The sequence below is a fragment of the Triturus cristatus genome, chromosome 6 (assembly GCF_964204655.1).
Source record: "Triturus cristatus chromosome 6, aTriCri1.1, whole genome shotgun sequence".
NCBI lineage: Eukaryota > Metazoa > Chordata > Amphibia > Caudata > Salamandridae > Triturus > Triturus cristatus.
In genome coordinates this window covers 1,782,558,308-1,782,575,980 of record NC_140589.1, presented here as the reverse complement: position 1 = coordinate 1,782,575,980, position 17,673 = coordinate 1,782,558,308, and the positions used below count along the sequence as shown (strand labels likewise).

The 17,673-nt window shown below is 43.8% G+C and overlaps 1 protein-coding gene across 2 annotated transcripts in view; it reads right to left on the bottom strand.

Moving 5' to 3' along the window:
* Positions 1 to 935: 935 nt before the first annotated feature.
* Positions 936 to 17,673, bottom strand: part of LOC146821996 (uncharacterized) — a 90,842-nt gene continuing 74,104 nt past the window's right edge. The window contains exons 4-5 of one of the 2 annotated variants that reach the window (XR_014963219.1): positions 1,692 to 1,796; positions 1,145 to 1,345 (exon numbers count right to left, since the gene is read on the bottom strand). Coding sequence is in view for 1 of the 2 variants with exons in the window: in XM_085613096.1 (XP_085469222.1) it covers positions 1,317 to 1,345 (29 nt within the window). In the remaining variant the exon portion in view is untranslated. Of the gene's footprint in view, positions 1,346 to 1,691; positions 1,797 to 17,673 lie in introns of both variants that reach the window. The other variant, XM_085613096.1, reaches the window with a different exon arrangement.

Here is a 17,673-nt window from a genome sequence, read left to right as displayed (position 1 = left end):
GGCAAAAAGTAACCTGGTGGTTCCAGACCCAGGATTACAGGGTCTGCAAAAATCAGACCCAGTAGCTACAGGTGTGGAAGCATTGGACTTGGCAGATCCTTATCTGGTGAAAGTGTGGGCAGTGGGTTTTGGCAGAGGTCCAGTGTGACTCCTGTCTGCCCTTCTTCTGCAGAGCAGGGGAACATATAACTCTACCCCTAGCATTATCCAGCCCTGCTGTGCTCTCCTCCCATCCCGCACACCCCTGCCTTCCAACCCAGTGCATTTCTTCCAGTGTTGGCTCTATATTCGATCTATAGGGTGAATCTCATGTGGAAAAGTGGCTGGCATGCGAGTGTTTTCTTGTTACTCTCTATTGTGAGTGAAATAACTTGTGATGGTCATCGGTTGATGGGGGATACCAGCCAGAATCTGAAAATCCAGCCCCCAATATCCACACCCCACAAATCAGCCAATTCATAATGAGACCCTGTGTCTGGTCTAAGTGTATGATCGAAATTATTTCACTACGATTGATATAGCCAGTGCATAATGTGAAACACAAAATATATAATATGGAACAAATGACTATTTTGTCTGATACAACCATCTCATTGGCCTTTTGTGTGTATGAGTGTGTGTGTGAGTGTGTTCTTCTTTCAGGTCTATACTGTCTATTTCATACCATTCTCTCCTGTTGACTTAGTCTATATTCTGCACTCCCCAGGCACCTTAGTGTATTAAAACCAGACCTCCTGACTTTGTCAATGCTTTTTAAAATGCAGTTGCTTCAAGTCACCAATGCTAAGAGCTTCACATTCCACTTGAACTTACCTTTTTAAATGGAAACTATATGCGTCCTATTCCATATTTTTTGCAGCCTAATAAGAAGCAGCAGAAATACTTGGTTAAATTAGAATTTTGTCTGAACAAAAAAATCTGTGCTAAAGGTAACGTAAAGGACTTTCTCTGATTACTTTATTTCCGAGATACCCATCAACACTTGCTTCTCACCGACAGGCGAATGGAAGGATATGCATTATATGATTGATGATAATTGTGCTTGGCAAATATCCAATAACATCTGATAAGCTATAGAATGCAGTCAAACAAACTCCATGAGGTAGGATTCACAGATAAAATAAAAAGTTATATAGAAACGAGATCTTGTGCGATGGCTTTAATCGCTTTAATCACACGGACACCAGCTCTCGAGTTTCAATGTCTTGAAAACACAGGTGATATGTTGAATGCGATTTTTGGGGTGTCGTACTGCATGGAGCCCACTTCTTCTCTTTTTACACTTTGTTCTGCTTTCGGAGTTTTTTCATCTCTTTTTAGGGAGTAACTTCCATTGCTGAAGACCCTTACATAGGTCAAAAGAAGATAAGAAAGTTATTAATTAGCAACAGAGTATATAAAGTATTTATGAGAAGAATGAGCACCACACAATATATAATGACAATATTAAATATATCAGATATTTCAGGGGATCCTCGATTATTGATCTGTGGGACGGATCAGATGTGTGACAAATGATTTCACGCGCAAGTTGCAGTTACATTTAAGCTTTTAATAGAGCTACATATTTACTGCATCCCATTTTTGGCTAAAGCCGGACTTACATTACTATAGGCCTATTGCAGGTGTAGCGTATGATATAAATTCAACAGATATTGACATTTTACAGCCATTAGCACAGTAGGACTCACTGTTTACAGAGGCAACCTGAGATCCATCTATCCATCCATCCATGCATCCACCCTTTCATCCATCGTTCCTTCCTGCCTTCTTTCCTTTGAGCGACTGTTGGGACCCTACAATAGGATACAGTTCTCTTGACAATGCATTCCCCATTCCGAGTGCTTGTAGAGCTTACAAAATTCTCAAGACATATGCAGGATTGTTCCAAATGAAGACAACTTACAGTATTGATACCAATGCACTTTAACTCAAGATCACCCTTCAGATGCATTTATCTCAACAACACATATCATCTGGTACAGGGTCTGCTTATGTATGATTAAATCTTTCTTAATTGGTGGAAATGAAACAGCTATGAAACAGGAGTTAGAATCAATCATAGGTTCCTCAATGGCTGTTTTCTGCCTTTTGCAGAACTATCTTTATTGAGAGCCATTCGACTAACCTCAGGGCCATGTCAGCAAGACCGATATTTTTTTCCTAGTAACTATGCCCAACCACACATCCTGTACCCACATCCAACATTTAGATATGCTATCAGTTCACAACACTTACCCTCTTTTAATCCCTAAATGATATTCTTGAATTGTGCTAGAATATCAGTGCTTAAATATCATATGACCAAAATACATGGTGATATGTACCAAGCCATTTGAGGTCGCAATTTACAGTGTTTGTAACTGCAAATGTCTTTTTGCTATGTACTAAACCCATTTTACAAGTCAAAAAGCACTTCTGACTGACAAAATGGGGCATACAGATCTATTCTGATTTGCAATTAGATAGGTGTGTGATATGTGTGTCCTCTCTATTGGCAACTTGGAATGCTAAATGTCAATAGTTTGTGAGAAAATGAGCCTTTTTGTGTGGTCATCCCCAATGCTTGATTAGTTTAATTGCTAGTTTCTAGCCTCTGCACACTGGGGCACTGCTGTCCAGTGCCCAGTGTATGTGCTCTGACCCGTAAAATAAGAAGACATTGTCTAATCCTTGATTGGTGTATTTAACTCTCCTACAAAGCCATATTATATGGTGTAGAAACTGCACCTATGTCATGGAAGGCTACATGTCACCTGTGGAGTGCAGCACTTACTGTGCCGTCCACAAGTGTGACGAGAAAAACATGACTTCAAACCTGCATTTGAAGTCTTATTACTGCAGTCTAAACCTGCTGCTTGACCTGTTTAAATAACCCTTTTGGCCTGGTAAAAACCTCCCTTTAAAATGTTAGTAAGTCACCCCTTTGTAAGTCTTGTATTCCACAAGGTATGATGCATGGTATTCAAAAGTGGGACAGTGGCAAGGCTCTAAAAGCTATTTTCACTGTGGCAGGCATAGCTGTCCTATGTAGAATATAAGAGTACAGATTAAAATACTAATACCGTATCTCTGGATTGGGAGCACCTACACAAATACTTAAACCACTATTTTTAATATTTATTAATAATCCAATTCAATTGCGAAGTAGAATTTTTAATACATATTAACAAAAATGAACTTTCAGGAAGTTACCCTTTACTTATCGGAGATTTCAAAGGCTAATTAGCCTCTGCTAACTTCCAGTCTTTCTTCAGCCTTGAATGAGGTGTGAGATTCATCCAGGAGCTACTCAATAGGTTGGCCTGCATAGGCAGGAATGATTTCTCTGAGCTGTGCATAGTCTTCAGGATGGGGGTTGTTGGCATCCTGTTGACACCAAAGTGTCATATCCTGAGTGACAGATCTCTTTGAGCCACATGCAGCACTTTGGGGCACTTGAAAGGAAGAAACTAGGATGCCAGTACATTACTTGTGTATCCCCTGTCTGGATGTTGTAGGGCCTTGCCTTTTTCCTACCAGACTTCTGTATCCTAGTTTGTTGTAGGCATAGGGCCTGCTTCAAACTGGATTTTAGTGTTAGATGTTGGAGGACACTAACAATTACCATAGAGCACTCCTCTATAGAGAAACAACACTCAGAGCCAACGTTTAGCATAGTTGAAGACTTTTGCCATCTTGAAAATGTCCATGGAATGCTGGGCCTATGTGTACTAAGGCAAACAGGAAATACTGAAAAAGTGGGTAGGGTTGCCCCGGGAACTTTAAGTCCTTTGGTTAGGGAGTGCCCAGGATTCATCCCCACCCCCAAGCTAATGCCAGTCGTTATCCCAGGAACGCCATCAGAACAGAAGAAGGATTGCACCTGCTGTTTGAGACCTGTGAGGGGACATGAAGGGTTGGACATGGTCCCACTTGTATACACAGGACAAAGACGTGGAGTCCAAGGGTCAGTAGGTTGACCTCCTGGGTGGCTACAGGGACACAATAAGCTGCATAAGGCTTTTTTTGTATAGTTCCAAGATGGCCCATAGCAAATGGACCTGGACTGGACCCTGCTGTTGGCCTTTTCCAGACACCCTGTGAGTGTCAAAGTGTCTTAGAAGTGTACTTCTGAGGTTTTTGGAGCACCAGGCAAAAGTTTGAAAACATTTGAAAACTTTTCATCCTGACCAGTAGGGCTTAGCAACTATTTCAAACTATTTTGCTCCACTCTTTCACCGGTATGACCACTTTTTTCGTATTTCTTGCCCAATTTCCTAAATATAATTTACAAAAATATTGCTCTATTAGTGGTGATAGAAGATATACTGGACCAAGATTTATGTAAACAATATTTGGGTCCAAAAATGTATGTCCGACACTATTTTTGCTATCGATGTTCTCACATACAACCCATAAAAGATGCAGTCATTGTTGTTATTGACAAACGTGATGTCTTATTTTCCCTCTGAAGGGAGGATAGACTATATGTACAACTGGGGTCAAAGGCAACCATGGAAGCATCCAACATAATCCCAATCAGAAGCATTGCTGCTCATCTACCTGACGACCCATTCCTGTAATCGAGCCTTCCCCTCATGATAAATACATCATGAACTAGCAATTTGACCATGTCACCACAGGGTGGTGCCAGACTAAAATATCAGTAATAATGTGGCTGGTTATCTACTCCAATGGTGTTTTTTGTCATAGCTTGCTAAGGTCTGACATCAAAAACATAGAGAAATGTACATATTATTGTGATCAGGGTATCAAGTACCTTTGACTTGTTTTCCATATTTTCAAGCAGAATATCCGGTTATCACTTTTTGACCTTTGCTGTACACATTGCTAAACTAATCAGAGATGGGCTGCTCCCCATCTTCTGCATGGGTTGTCTAAGTTATTTATTTGCAACATTAGCAAAGGTTTATGCAAACTTTCCAAATGTGTTTCTTGAAAAATTGTCATTAAGGCATACTGTGTCAGATTTGAGCCACTTATTATTGTGTTTGACCTCAAACACAAGCTGGAAACCTCCACTTTTGCCAGAAGCCACACCATCCAACTCAGTGAGTATCACTGTGCACATATGATGTGGACACACTTATAAAAGCTTTTAAATCCAAGCAAACACGTCAAAATAAAAGGGTAAGTTCCTGTTCTAATGAAGGCCTGTTAGATTCAGTCATACTGGCCAAAACCTGTTGATCAGAACAAGCAGATAAGAAGACTTAAGAAGCTGGCCACTACTGCACCTGTGCAAAGAAACAATTAAAACATGTGAAACTGAAACGAAAACAGTCAGATGTACGAAATTCCAATTTTGCATTTCCTGAATGTGAATCCCAAGAAATAGCTTTTTCAGGAATGCAAAATGGAAAGTACAAAATTGTGATTTCCTAGTAGCAATTCCGACAAAGTTGGAATCGCTATTTAGGAAATACCAAACCATTCGTTCCTATGGGCCTAAAGGCTAATAGGTACAAATGGTTTTGCATTTCCTAATTTGCGATTTCCTAAATTGCAAATTAAGAAATGCTAAAGCAAGGGTGACAATCGGCATAAGGCTTCCCCCCCGAAAAAAGTGGTGCACATGTAAAGCGCACACATGCCCTAGGAGGCTATAGCAGAGTGCTTGCTTAAAATCGCACATAATTACCATCACCTTGAAGTTGATGGTAATTACATTTCCTAAATGTCAATTGTGTATTTAGGAAATGCTTTGTAAATATGCTTATGAGCTTGCAAATAGGAAATCACTATTTGCGATTTCCTATTTGGTTAACGCAAAATGCTATGTCTACTGAGTAGAAATCGCATTTTGCGATTCCCAAACGGCCTAGGGACATAAGGAAAGGCCATTTCGCATTTCCTGACAGCCCGAAATAGCAATTCAGTCCGTTTAAAATGATAAATGCTTTCGTGCATCTTGCCCATAGTGATTAGTTTTCAAAATAAAGACATCTTAGATCCTCCCTTGGTATCAAATAATACAACTTGAAAGGATAACACAATGCTATTATTTTTGTACATATACTCACTGAGACACCCAAATCAATGACTATTGAAATATTTTTCAACAATTATATGCCCATCAAATTGGAACACAATATTTACTGTGAATCTTACTTGCTATAAATAAACTTATGGTAATTGTTTTGCTTATAAATATATGGAGTGTGTACTGAATGAGTCGAAATATGAAATCTGTATCCTTCTGACATGTGCGTAAAATCTCAGATCAGCAAAACAGATTAATTTGAAAAACACCACCATAAGCGACCATAAGGCACATATTCCTGTGAATATATTATGTCATAATTATTCCTTCGAAGGAACAATTATACATATATTAATTTGCCCAGTTCCCACAGAACCACAGTGACGCCCCCTGCATTTAAATATGTGTCTCTCTCTGAAGACACACCGCCTTATGATGAATCCTGCGCGGGTGAGCCTTCTTCCAATGCGCGGGTGAGCCTTCTTCCAATGCGCGGGTGAGCATTCTTCCAATGCGCGGGTGAGCATTCTTCCAATGCGCGGGTGAGCATTCTTCCAATGCGCGGGTGAGCATTCTTCCAATGCGCGGGTGAGCCTTCTTCCAATGCGCGGGTGAGCCTTCTTCCAATGCGCGGGTGAGCCTTCTTCCAATGCGCGGGTGAGCCTTCTTCCAATGCGCGGGTGAGCCTTCTTTCAACATCTTGATGACAGATCCTGGAGAACATGTCAACTCCCTTGTTGGTTAGATCATCAAGAGCAAACTGGAAATGACGATGGAATGTGATAGAGTGGAAATCCATTCCACATTAATGTGTGTGCAAAGAGCTGACCAATGGAACAGTTCTGACAGCCTCAAGCAATTAGAGTAGGCAGTATTGAGTCTCCTCTCCTTTACACATCGCCTTTGAACTGAATGCAGATTACTAAGAAATAAATTAAAATCAGAACCAGTGCAATAAACTGCTGAAGGAGCACAAAAGGAGCAAAGGTTTACATTGTATGCTGATTATCTATTGATATATTTTTGTAATTTTACAATTCAGATCCTGGGTCGCGTAATATAATATTGGAATACGGGTCATGAATTGGAATGATATAGTTTTCGGGCTTTAATGGTAAACAACAGCATCTACCATGTACACTGCCCAGTAACAACTTGGGACCCAGGGACAGACTGGGAACACAAAGCAGCCCTGGCAATTTTGTCAGACCAGCCTCCCAGGGTGGGGCTTGCAAATCTGAAACACTGCTGCTTCTGTTACTAGGAGCCGATATTGCAGCACAGCCAAAAGAACTGGCCCTCAGTAACAAAACCGGGCCCATCTGCTGCAAAACTGGCCCTCACCCTTCCAGCCCACCGGGGAAACGCCCGACGCCTGCTACGGGCAGTCCGGTCCTGCTAGGGCACAAGGATCCAAGGAAAACGCCTCACAGTGTCTTTCCATAGTTATATCCTTGCGTGGATCGGTCAAGCCCTAGATGCTCTGACTCCTATCAAACCTATTAAAACTCATAGGGCTGTACCTTCTGCACCCTGGTACTCCGACGAGCTCCGACAGAAAAAGACCTCGTGTAAATCTCTTGAACGCCACTGGAGACAGAACTATACCATGGATAGCAAAATCATCTATAAAACAGCCCTTAAAGAATATCGTCGAATGATTGAGGAGCATAAGCGGGACTATCTGGCCTCCAAAATCAAACTCGCCAGCAACGGCGCTAGGGAGATTTTCAATATAGTTAGATCTTTTACAGACCCTAACGCGTTGATTTGCACTCAACCTGCCTCACAGTTGCTTTGCGATAAACTCTCACAATTTTTCGAGGACAAAATCGAGACCATCTATTCCACCTTCCCCACCTTCACTGCTGAAGGACGGGAAGAGGAACCTATAATTCTCTTGCCATCGTCGCCTACCTTCCTCGAATTTGCAGCTGTTTCTGAGGCAGAATCCCTGGCTGAACTACTTAAATGCAAATCAGGCTCCCCAAATGACCCTTGGCCAGCCAAGCAATACAAAAAACTTGCACCTCTACTTAATTCCCACTTGAATCTTATTTGGAATAATTCCCTCAGAACAGGCTGCTTTCCTGCTAAATGGAAACTTGCCTCCCTGATTCCCATCCTTAAAAAGCCTAATTTGGATCCGGACCTTCCCAGCAATTACAGGCCTATCTCTCTTCTGCCTGCCCCAGCTAAGATCCTGGAGAAGCTGGTGCACTCCCAGTTGGCAAACTACATCGAATCCAATGGGCTCCTCCATGAGTCGGCCCTCATTGAAATGGCTGACTCGGTGAGGTGGACGCTTGACCGGGGGTCGAGGGTGGTGTTAGTGCTGCTGGATCTCTCAGCGGCATTTGACACCGTCTCTCACAGGACACTGCTGGGGAGGCTGGAGGACCTTGGCTTGGGTGGCGCTGTGCTGAAATGGTTCTCATCCTACCTTTCGGACCGCTCACAGCAGGTTTTCACCCCTCCCTACACATCCCCTCCCAGACCACTCAAATGGGGAGTTCCACAGGGCTCCTCCCTGAGCCCGCTCCTATTCAATGTTTATTTCACCCCCTTGGCCAAGCTGATCGCCCAGACTGGGATTAAATCCACCTCCTATGCCGATGATATTCAGCTACTCTTCACTTTCAATACCCTTTCCGCTTCCGCTTTCGACCCGCTGAAATCCTGCCTTCGAGACATTTCCAATTGGATGGATGCCAACTCCCTCCGACTCAATGCAGGTAAAACGGTGATTTTGTTCTTCAAATCTCCTTCCCCCCTTGATTCCAGCCTATGGTGGCCTGTCGATCTGAGCCAAGCCCCCATCCCCAAAGACTCGGTCAGAAACCTAGGAGTACGCTGGGACAGTCACCTCAGCTTTAACACCCAGGTACAAACAGTAGCAGCCTCCTGTTTCGCAAAGATCAGGATTATTAAACGGCTTATAAATTATTTACCTGCGGACTGCCGTAAGACTGTGGTCCAGGCATTGATAACATCCCATCTTGACTATGCCAACGCCCTCTATCTTGGTATCACAGCAGGCCTTTGCCATAAACTTCAGACGGTTCAAAACGCCGCCGCACGGCTGGTGGAGAAAGTCCCCGCTAGACATCATATGTCTCCACTCCTCCGTAAAATGCATTGGCTACCCATTGCCAAAAGATGTGTTTTCAAAGCCATGACGCTGGCCTTTCGAGCGTCTAAAGGCAATGGGTCGGCCCATCTGAAAAACACCCTGCGACCGTATGTGAACTCCAGGACATTACGTTCCAATTCCCTCTTCTTTCTGGACACCCCACGATTCAAACGAGCTCGAGCAGGCGGAAAATCCTTTGAGGTCTGTGCCACTCAGTGTTGGAACAAGCTTCCGCTTGCCTTACGTACCTGCCAAACTGAATCAGCATTCCGTAAATCCTTGAAAACACACCTCTTCTCTTCTTAAATTTGGCTTTCTACATCCTTTGCTCTCTGTTTCCTGAGTTTCTAGCGCCGGGACGCCCCGTTGGGGTAGCTGTGCGCTTTATAAAATACACAAATAAAATAAATAAATATCCTTATCTGCAATGATTGCTTTTGCATAGAAACAGGGTCAATTAAATCAGTGAGTGCTACTGAAAATACTTAACAAGACCATCAATGAGGTGGGCAATTCCCTGCGGTGTGCAGACACCATTGCCACAGTGCATGACTAGATGTGGTCCACTGGGAAGATTAAACCCCCGTGGCCCAAGGAGACTTGAGATCTAATCCTATTTTCCCAGCTTTACCAAAATATGTTGGCTGTAAACACTGTATGAAATATCCGGGATGGCCCCCAGTAGAAGGGCATTTTCCTACAGATGGCAGTAGAGTGTATTGACAATTGCTATTTGAACCACCAATGTTGCATTGTAGTGATATTATAAATAATACGGTAATAATGCACTATGCTGCTAAAAATAAAATGAGGAGTTTGTACATTAAACTGAAAATATCTATGATATAAGGCATTTTGTGTTTAATGGAATTCATGCAATTTAAGTGATGGCTAAACGTTACAAGATGGCTCCCAAAATGTAACCAAACGCAGTAAGTTGTTTTTGTTCACTATGACGTATATAAGCTAAACTAAAAATGGAGGCTGGTGTCATGACCAATGCAGTTACAGCTGAAGCACATTGACCTCAGCACTGCTTTAATAAATCTTTATAACCAAGCTTTGGAGTGCCAATTCCTCATTTAAGACAAGTGAGGAGAAGGTACCAGAGCGCCGTTTGTTATGCTCCACTAGCGTTTAGGGGCCCGTCAGCTAAATGCTAAATATAGAGAATGATGGGCCACTCACACTACAGTAGAAACAAATCCCCTCGCCGTGCACTGCTTGTACCATCACATATTTCATCACTCATGACATGGTCAATGACTGCATTAATAAAATCCCAAATGACATCTGAAATTACATCATTGATAACAACACTGTGCAGTGCGGGGGCATAAGTTACAGGTACTTTAGGGCATGAGTTATAGTTACTTGAAATAACTACAACTGGTCATTTCAGTGGTTTTGTTAGTTTAAAAGGCTATGCTTTAAATGACATGTTCACCTAACTATAACGTCCCTTTAACCTTTGTGTTTTTACAGTCTATACTCTGAGTATAAGAAGTTGTAAAAAGAAGACAATACTGGACAGCTACATATATTGGATAGTACCCTGGTGGGAAAGTGGCCAGTGTTATAGATGCAATAAATGTACTATACGGGGAAAGTTATGGACAGAGAAACAGACAGTACTGCATTTCTATCTTAGTTTGCCTAGTTAAATTGTTTGACCTTGGGCAAATTCGGCTCTCTGTATGCTTTATTATCCCCTTATCTCTTGTATGTGAGAACTTGTAAACAGGCTCAATTAAGGAAATGAACAAAATGTACACATCTCTAGGACAGACCCCAAGCACAGTTTACATTCATACACAATTATAATTTCATCATATTTTTGAGTAAATAGGATAGTTGACAAGTAATGACTACCTGGACCGCCACTGTCACAACTTAGACCAGCATCATAGCCAGTTGCTAAAACAGAATATTGTCGAGTTCTGTTGATGCTCTTGCATTGTGGTTCCAATAACCCAGCGTGGGAATACCAAACTTCCAGCACAAATTCCTACAAACCCAACGCTGCACTTTCCTTATTCAGACTGAAAAAATGGTCAACATCTTAACTCCCTACTGAACAGGGAGGTTCAGACAATTTCCAAACTAGTCGCACAGCAGGCAATTAACCAAATGTACCAGTGCAAAGGACTTTGAGCAGTCCCAGGCGAGGCCCCACCCCTGCTGCTGGGCAGCTTTACTGCAGTGTTTGTATCCCTAACAGAGGATCTGATTCACAAAGGGCCTGCCTCCGCACTCGTGGCAGAGGCCCTGCAGTTGTCGGAGAGTCTCTGAACTCATGGCAAAGGCCCCGCAGTCGTGGGGGAGACACCGCACACGGGGCAGAATCTCCGCAGTAATAATTCTCATTGTGGGGAGTCTGTCCTGAGTGTGGAGACTCCCCCACGACTGCGGGGCCTTTGCCACGGGTGCAGATACTCCCCCACGACTGTGGGCCTTTGCCACGAGGGCAGAGACTCCCCCACAACTGCGGGGCCTTTGCCACAAGTGCAGAGACTCCCCCACGACTGCGGGGCCTTTGCCACGAGTGCAGAGACTCCCCCACGACTGCAGGGCCTTTGCCATGAGTGCAGAGACTCCCCCACGAGTGCAGGGCCTCATCTATGAGTGCGGAGGTGCTTTGTGAATCAGGCCCAGAGTGTATAAAGATAGACATGCCCTAGAAGCTGTGCTGTGCAGGGCAGCTTCTGTGCGGCAAATACTCAATCCTTTTCCCCATGTAAATAATGAACACTTCACTGCATAGTTCTTATGTACTGTATGCAGAGCTATGGGGGCTTCTGAAATATTGTTGGCCTGGCAGTCGAGAGCTACAGTTTATCAGGGGACTGTATGAAAAGGGAAGAGTGGCTGCAAGTGGCCTGTAGTCCACATCAACAGAAACCCTGTTGTAGGTCCTTATTGATATGTCCGCATCATTCAGAGTCACATGTCATCAAATGCTTTGTGTGCACCTCCAGCAGACATGATCTCTGGTTTAGCACAGTTAAGTTTTTTCGATAACCGTACCAAAGAAGAAATTGTGAGGGTAGGCCTTTTTATCGCTTTTTATCTCCAGTGTTGACTTTAGCAGCAATCCTAGTGCTCCTTCCTTTTCCAGATTCTTTTTGCCACATACCTTTGGAATTTGGCTTTAGTCCTTGCATATTTAACCAATGTTTCCATTACTTTACGGATGATATGGAACTCATGCGGTGTATACAAGCCAAATTTGGTTACACGGCCAACGCACTGTGTTCATGTCTGTGCTTGGTAACACCTAAAAGTAACTTAAGCCAAATGCTGTGAAGACCAAGCTGTGGTCAAACTCCTTGGTCTGAGGACACAAGTATGTTTTCAACAGCAACTCCTATTTGGAATGGTTTTAAGCTCTCATCAGACAGCAAGTTTACACCGCTAACACGAATGATCACCATTGAGTAATTATTGCTTTCCCATTTCACAATCTTTATGAAGTCTTTTTTCTTTGTTCTACTCCTATTGTATTGCAGTGGTCAGCTTCATGAACTTGCTTGTACCCAAGTAACCCTACCTACAGTGTCCGATCAACTGAAGACATCCCACATAGAATGCTGTGGGCCGGCCGGCTCAACCACAGTGAGTGTGGTGTGGCGTGGTGATTGGCCTACCCGATGGCCCAAAGGAATGAGCAGAGAGAAAAATACTGCTGGGATTCCAATGAGCTCTGTGCAAATGTGAAAACAGAAGAGATATTTAGCGAAGAGAAAGACCTGATCAGGTTCTGAATCTGACAACAACAGTTTCCTAAGGGAAAGTCTTCAAGTTCACTTGCCGTGGATCATGCATAAAAGTTTCTTCTATTGGAGGGCATTTCAACACTGAAGTTCATGTCATTTACACTCAGAAGGAGGCCATATGTTTTCTGGCTCAACATACCGGAGATGGTCCTTTCAGAATAATCCTCTCACAGAGGTCAGTAAGAAGCAGAGACTCTCCCACCTGATTTTCTGTACCTCTCTTGTGAATGTTCTTTGTAGTGATCCAGTGTTGAAGATGCGTGTTGACGGCACTTAGTTCCCCTGGGTTTGTTCATGGTGCGCTTAATCCAGAAATCCAGTAAAATTCAATTTTTCAGGACAGATTGTCGTCGGGTGTATATTCCGTACTGTTGCCACTTTTACTGTATAGAACATGATGAATGTAATTTGAATGATTCAACCCTGTTAATTTGCAATCACATAGTTATTATTTTTTAATCTGTCCATGCAAAAATCTGTAAGGTTTCCAGGGGTCACTTTCTTTTTCAAATATTTTACTGAAATTTAAAATGAAATGTAGGAAGGTTAATTACGGTTTGGTGTGGACCTGTGTCCACTTCAAAGGATACGACCACCATCTGATAGATTTCAAACAAATTTGCTGCTACGAAGTGCGTTTTTGCTTCTCCAGTGTTGACTCCTTTTCTTCCAGGGATATGGCCAGTCTCTTCTTCACAAGAGTCATGACAAGCATCTAATTTTCAAAGGCCAACCTCACCTTCTCCGGCTGGGCCTTTATGCTCTCTTTCTACTTGAACTCCAGCTGGTGGAGTGCCAGTCCTGAGGGGCTCACAATGCTAGGGGAGCTCACACTGCTCCCTGTCCTGAAACGTGCGCTAGTGATTTCATGTTGGGACCAGTTGCCACCTATATCCTCTTCTTGTGGGGCATTTCCATGATCTCCTTCATTGTCCTATGGGGTGATCTGTGCCTTGCGGGTCGTTTTCCAGGCCTGGAGGGCTTTCAGGTAGTCATCCCTCTTGGCCTTGTGGCTCCATTTCAACTCTCCTTCCCTACACATGGCCTTCATCTCTCCCACAGTTAGGTCAGTCAGGGTTGTCAGATAAACCTCCATGGAAAAAGGTGCTAAAATTGCAGCCAAAAATGAAATGTTAAAAAAATCCAAACTGACACAATTCAAACTCTGAATACCAATTTAAGGTTAGAAACAAACTTTTTGCTCCAACATAAGTTGATGTACTTTTAAAACTATGCAACACTGCAAAAACAAAAGCGCAGATCCCATCGCTGAACATCAGTGTAGGAAAGTGGATTATTGTTTAGTTAGACAAGTGCCACCTCAAAGGATGAAGCCACCATCTGTTAGATATCACACAAATTAAATCAAATAAATCTGTGCTCAATCCATGGTATTGTGACAGAAAGCCGACAGGCTTAAATCACAGGCACTGTGTAAAGTATTTTACTAAGTGCATGCAGACTAGAAAAAGTCATACAATACACAATATAACTACATAACCATTCTTAAAGTGAGAGAAACATTTTATGAGTGAAATAAGTCTAAAATGACAAAACTCCAATAAGGGAAACTGTAGATTTGAATCTTTAAAGATTTAAGAGAAAATAGCGCCCAAAAAGCATATAGCAATAATGATAATCATCGGGCGTGGTAGACCGGGATGTAGATCCAATTTGAGTCTGACCATGAAGGAGCCATGGTCGGATACATCAAGTGGGTTAGTTCCAGTGAAGGTCTGGAACTCGAAATGTTTGCAAAAGTTTCCAAGTGCCTCTTCAGAAAGAGACTTTTTTACTTTTTGGGAGAAAAGCATTGAAGTCCCATGTCCTTCTTGAGTCGGCCACTGCTGACATTGTAGCTGCCATTCAGAACCGAAGACTGCAGCTGGAGCTTTGGAGGGTTCTCACTGAATATTTTCCAAGTCCCAGTGCAGTATAGGGCTTAATTGTTTTCTCTAAGATGATCAGAGCCTTGATCAGTATTAAGCTGAAATTCAACCTGATTTGTTTTTTTTTTGCAATTTTGTTTTTATTGCCTTTCTTAATGCAATGAGATTACAGTTCCAGTGAAGCCTGCGTGCAAGCAGTAACCAAACATTTTAACATACGACATGGGTGTGTTATATATATGACAACATAACATGGTTATAGTGTGATTTTCAAAGGCACAATGTTTGTCTGGAGCATGAAGTGTTGGTAGTCTCCAATCTAGAAACATAATCATGTTACGTGTCTAGCAATCAATTTAGGATAGCAGTTATGGATGTCTGGCCGCAAGTACACAAAAGATTATACGGACTGTACATTATCCACTAGTCTGGGCCTAATTTGCACTGGATTAGGTAGTATCATACGTTTCTTGTAAAGAGAAATAGGAAAACACAGATTGCAGTAACCTACAATAACCAAGGAACATATTAAGACCCCAGTAGCTGATATTCAGCCATTGATATCCTGTCGAAAATTATATGCTACTTGCTCGCTACCAGAGAATGCCAACTAAGATTCCCCCCAACTATAATTAGCAGCAGCCCATGTGTACAAGTGATATGGAATACGGAGCGGGAGAATTCCCTCCCACCATGTCCACAGTGAGTTGCAGCTCGCTGTAAAGGGCGTCCCAGCATGTTGCAATGGAGGTCTTGCGCGGTCCCAGTATTTCCTCGCGTCTAATAGCAATGCTCTCTGCCTTTGCCCAGGCAAGCATCGAATTTCACCAGGCCACTAAGTTGTGGGGGGGGGGGGGTGGAGGGGGGGGTTGGGGGCTTTCCACTTCTTGGTAAGGAGTCGCTTGGCCACTATCAGCCCTAAGTCTAGGGATCTCGAGGTAACCTTTGTGGCAGGGGTTCAAGGAAACGTATGTAGCAGGTAGGTCGGCCAGTCATGTGACAGCGTTCGGTCTGTGCATGTACGCAAGAGGGAGGCCACCTGGATCCAGTAAATACCCACCCGGGTGCAACCCCATAGCATGTGGATTAAGTCAGCCCCCGTTCGGTGCCCACTCTGCATCCAACCGGTTGAAGTACTGGTTAATTTTCGCTGGCGTGAGATATGCCCTGTGAATGACGAAAAGCTGTATTTGTCGGAAACGCATATTGCGATGTATACGTGTAGGGCTCTCAAGCACCTGCGCCCTTTTTTTGTCAGTGAGCTGGTGCCCCAGATCTTGCTCCCATTTGTGACGCAGTGGGTCGAGGCTAACTGCAGCATGAGTCCTTAGGGAAGTTGCAAACCACCGCGTCAGGTGCCTTCCCAATCCCATGACATGTAAGTACTGTATGGTGAGGTGTGTGTGCGGCTCCTTGGACATGTCCCCCCACCTGGTTGTGAGTGAGGCTATCAATGCACAGTGAGTTAGAAAATGCCCAGGCGGCAGCCCATCTACCTCAACCAGTGAGGTGTATGGTAGAAGTACCCCTTCCCGATACAAGTCTCCAAGTGTCTGAATGTTGTTCTCGTGCCAAGTTCTAAGGATCCGCTGAGAGATTACCGCGCGACCATCAGGGGTTCCCTCCAGAGGTATCGCAGGAGCATAAGGGGTCACCCCCCCCCCCCCCGAGTGATGAACAGGCACCTACGAAAGCATCTGTAGGCTACATTAAGTAACAGAGGCTCCGGTGGTCTAGAACGTGCACCTGTGTGAAAAAGACTAATGATATGTTGCAGTGGATAGGGCGGGCGCATAGTGGCAGTGTCTGCACAGTAGCGATCTGAGAGCCAGCGCGCCACCCACTGAAGTTGTGAGGCAAGATAATAATGCTCAAGGAAAGGAGCCGCCATTCCTATGTCTAGCGTTACCCCAGATGAAATGCCGAATGTGTTTTTCTATGGGAACAAAGGAGGAGGCCGGGATGTAAACCGTCAAGTTTGTGAAATAATACAAGAGGCTTGGGAGCACTACCATTTTGATAAGTGCAACCCTGCCGGTTACAGATAATGCTAAAGTGCTCCAGAATCGCATCTGCGACTTGAGGGATGTCACTGCCCGGCCCAGGTTCCCATCAACTAGATCGTTCGTGTGATGGTAAATGTGAATGCCCAAGTAGCAGAATGTATCTGCAGCCCACCACACTTACTTCCCGCCCATGACAAGATTAGGGCCCTGGAGTCCCTCACACAGGATTTCTCCACATTGACAGCCAGCCCAGAAAGTGTAGCAAAATCCTCCAGTAGACACATCAGGTGAGCTGGATCATAATTGATGTATCTAATGTAGATAAGGAGGTCATCAGCATATAGTGACACCTGATGCGAGGCTTCTCCCAGGGGTATTCTGTCGCCCAGTTGGTTGCGCAATGCCTCTGCCTGAGGCTCTATTGCGAGCGCAAACAGGAGCGGAGAAAGAGAACACCCTTGTCTCGTACCGCTCTGTATTGGAATAGAGTCTGAAAGGTAGGTACTCACCTTGACTCTGACCATGGGGTTGGTGTAAAGCAGCTGAAATTCAACCTGATGCAGTGGAACTGCTGGTTGGACACTTTTTTCTGCAGGTCCTGCTGGAGCTCTGGGGGGTGAAGTTTTCAAATGCTTCTATACTGTCTTTAGGTGACCTATCAACGACAGGAGCAGACTTTTAAGGACCCAGAACCACAGGGAGGGAGCTTAGAGTTGAAGAGCAAGGTAAAGACCAGATTAGCCAGCTGGGCATTTTGAAGACCAGGCCTTGTGCAGCTTTTTGCATCCCTTTTACCACACAGGAGGTCACCCAATTGAACCTTGGGGAAGAGGTGTGGCGCAGCGGCCAAGGCGACTGACACCGGACGCTGGGGATCACGGTT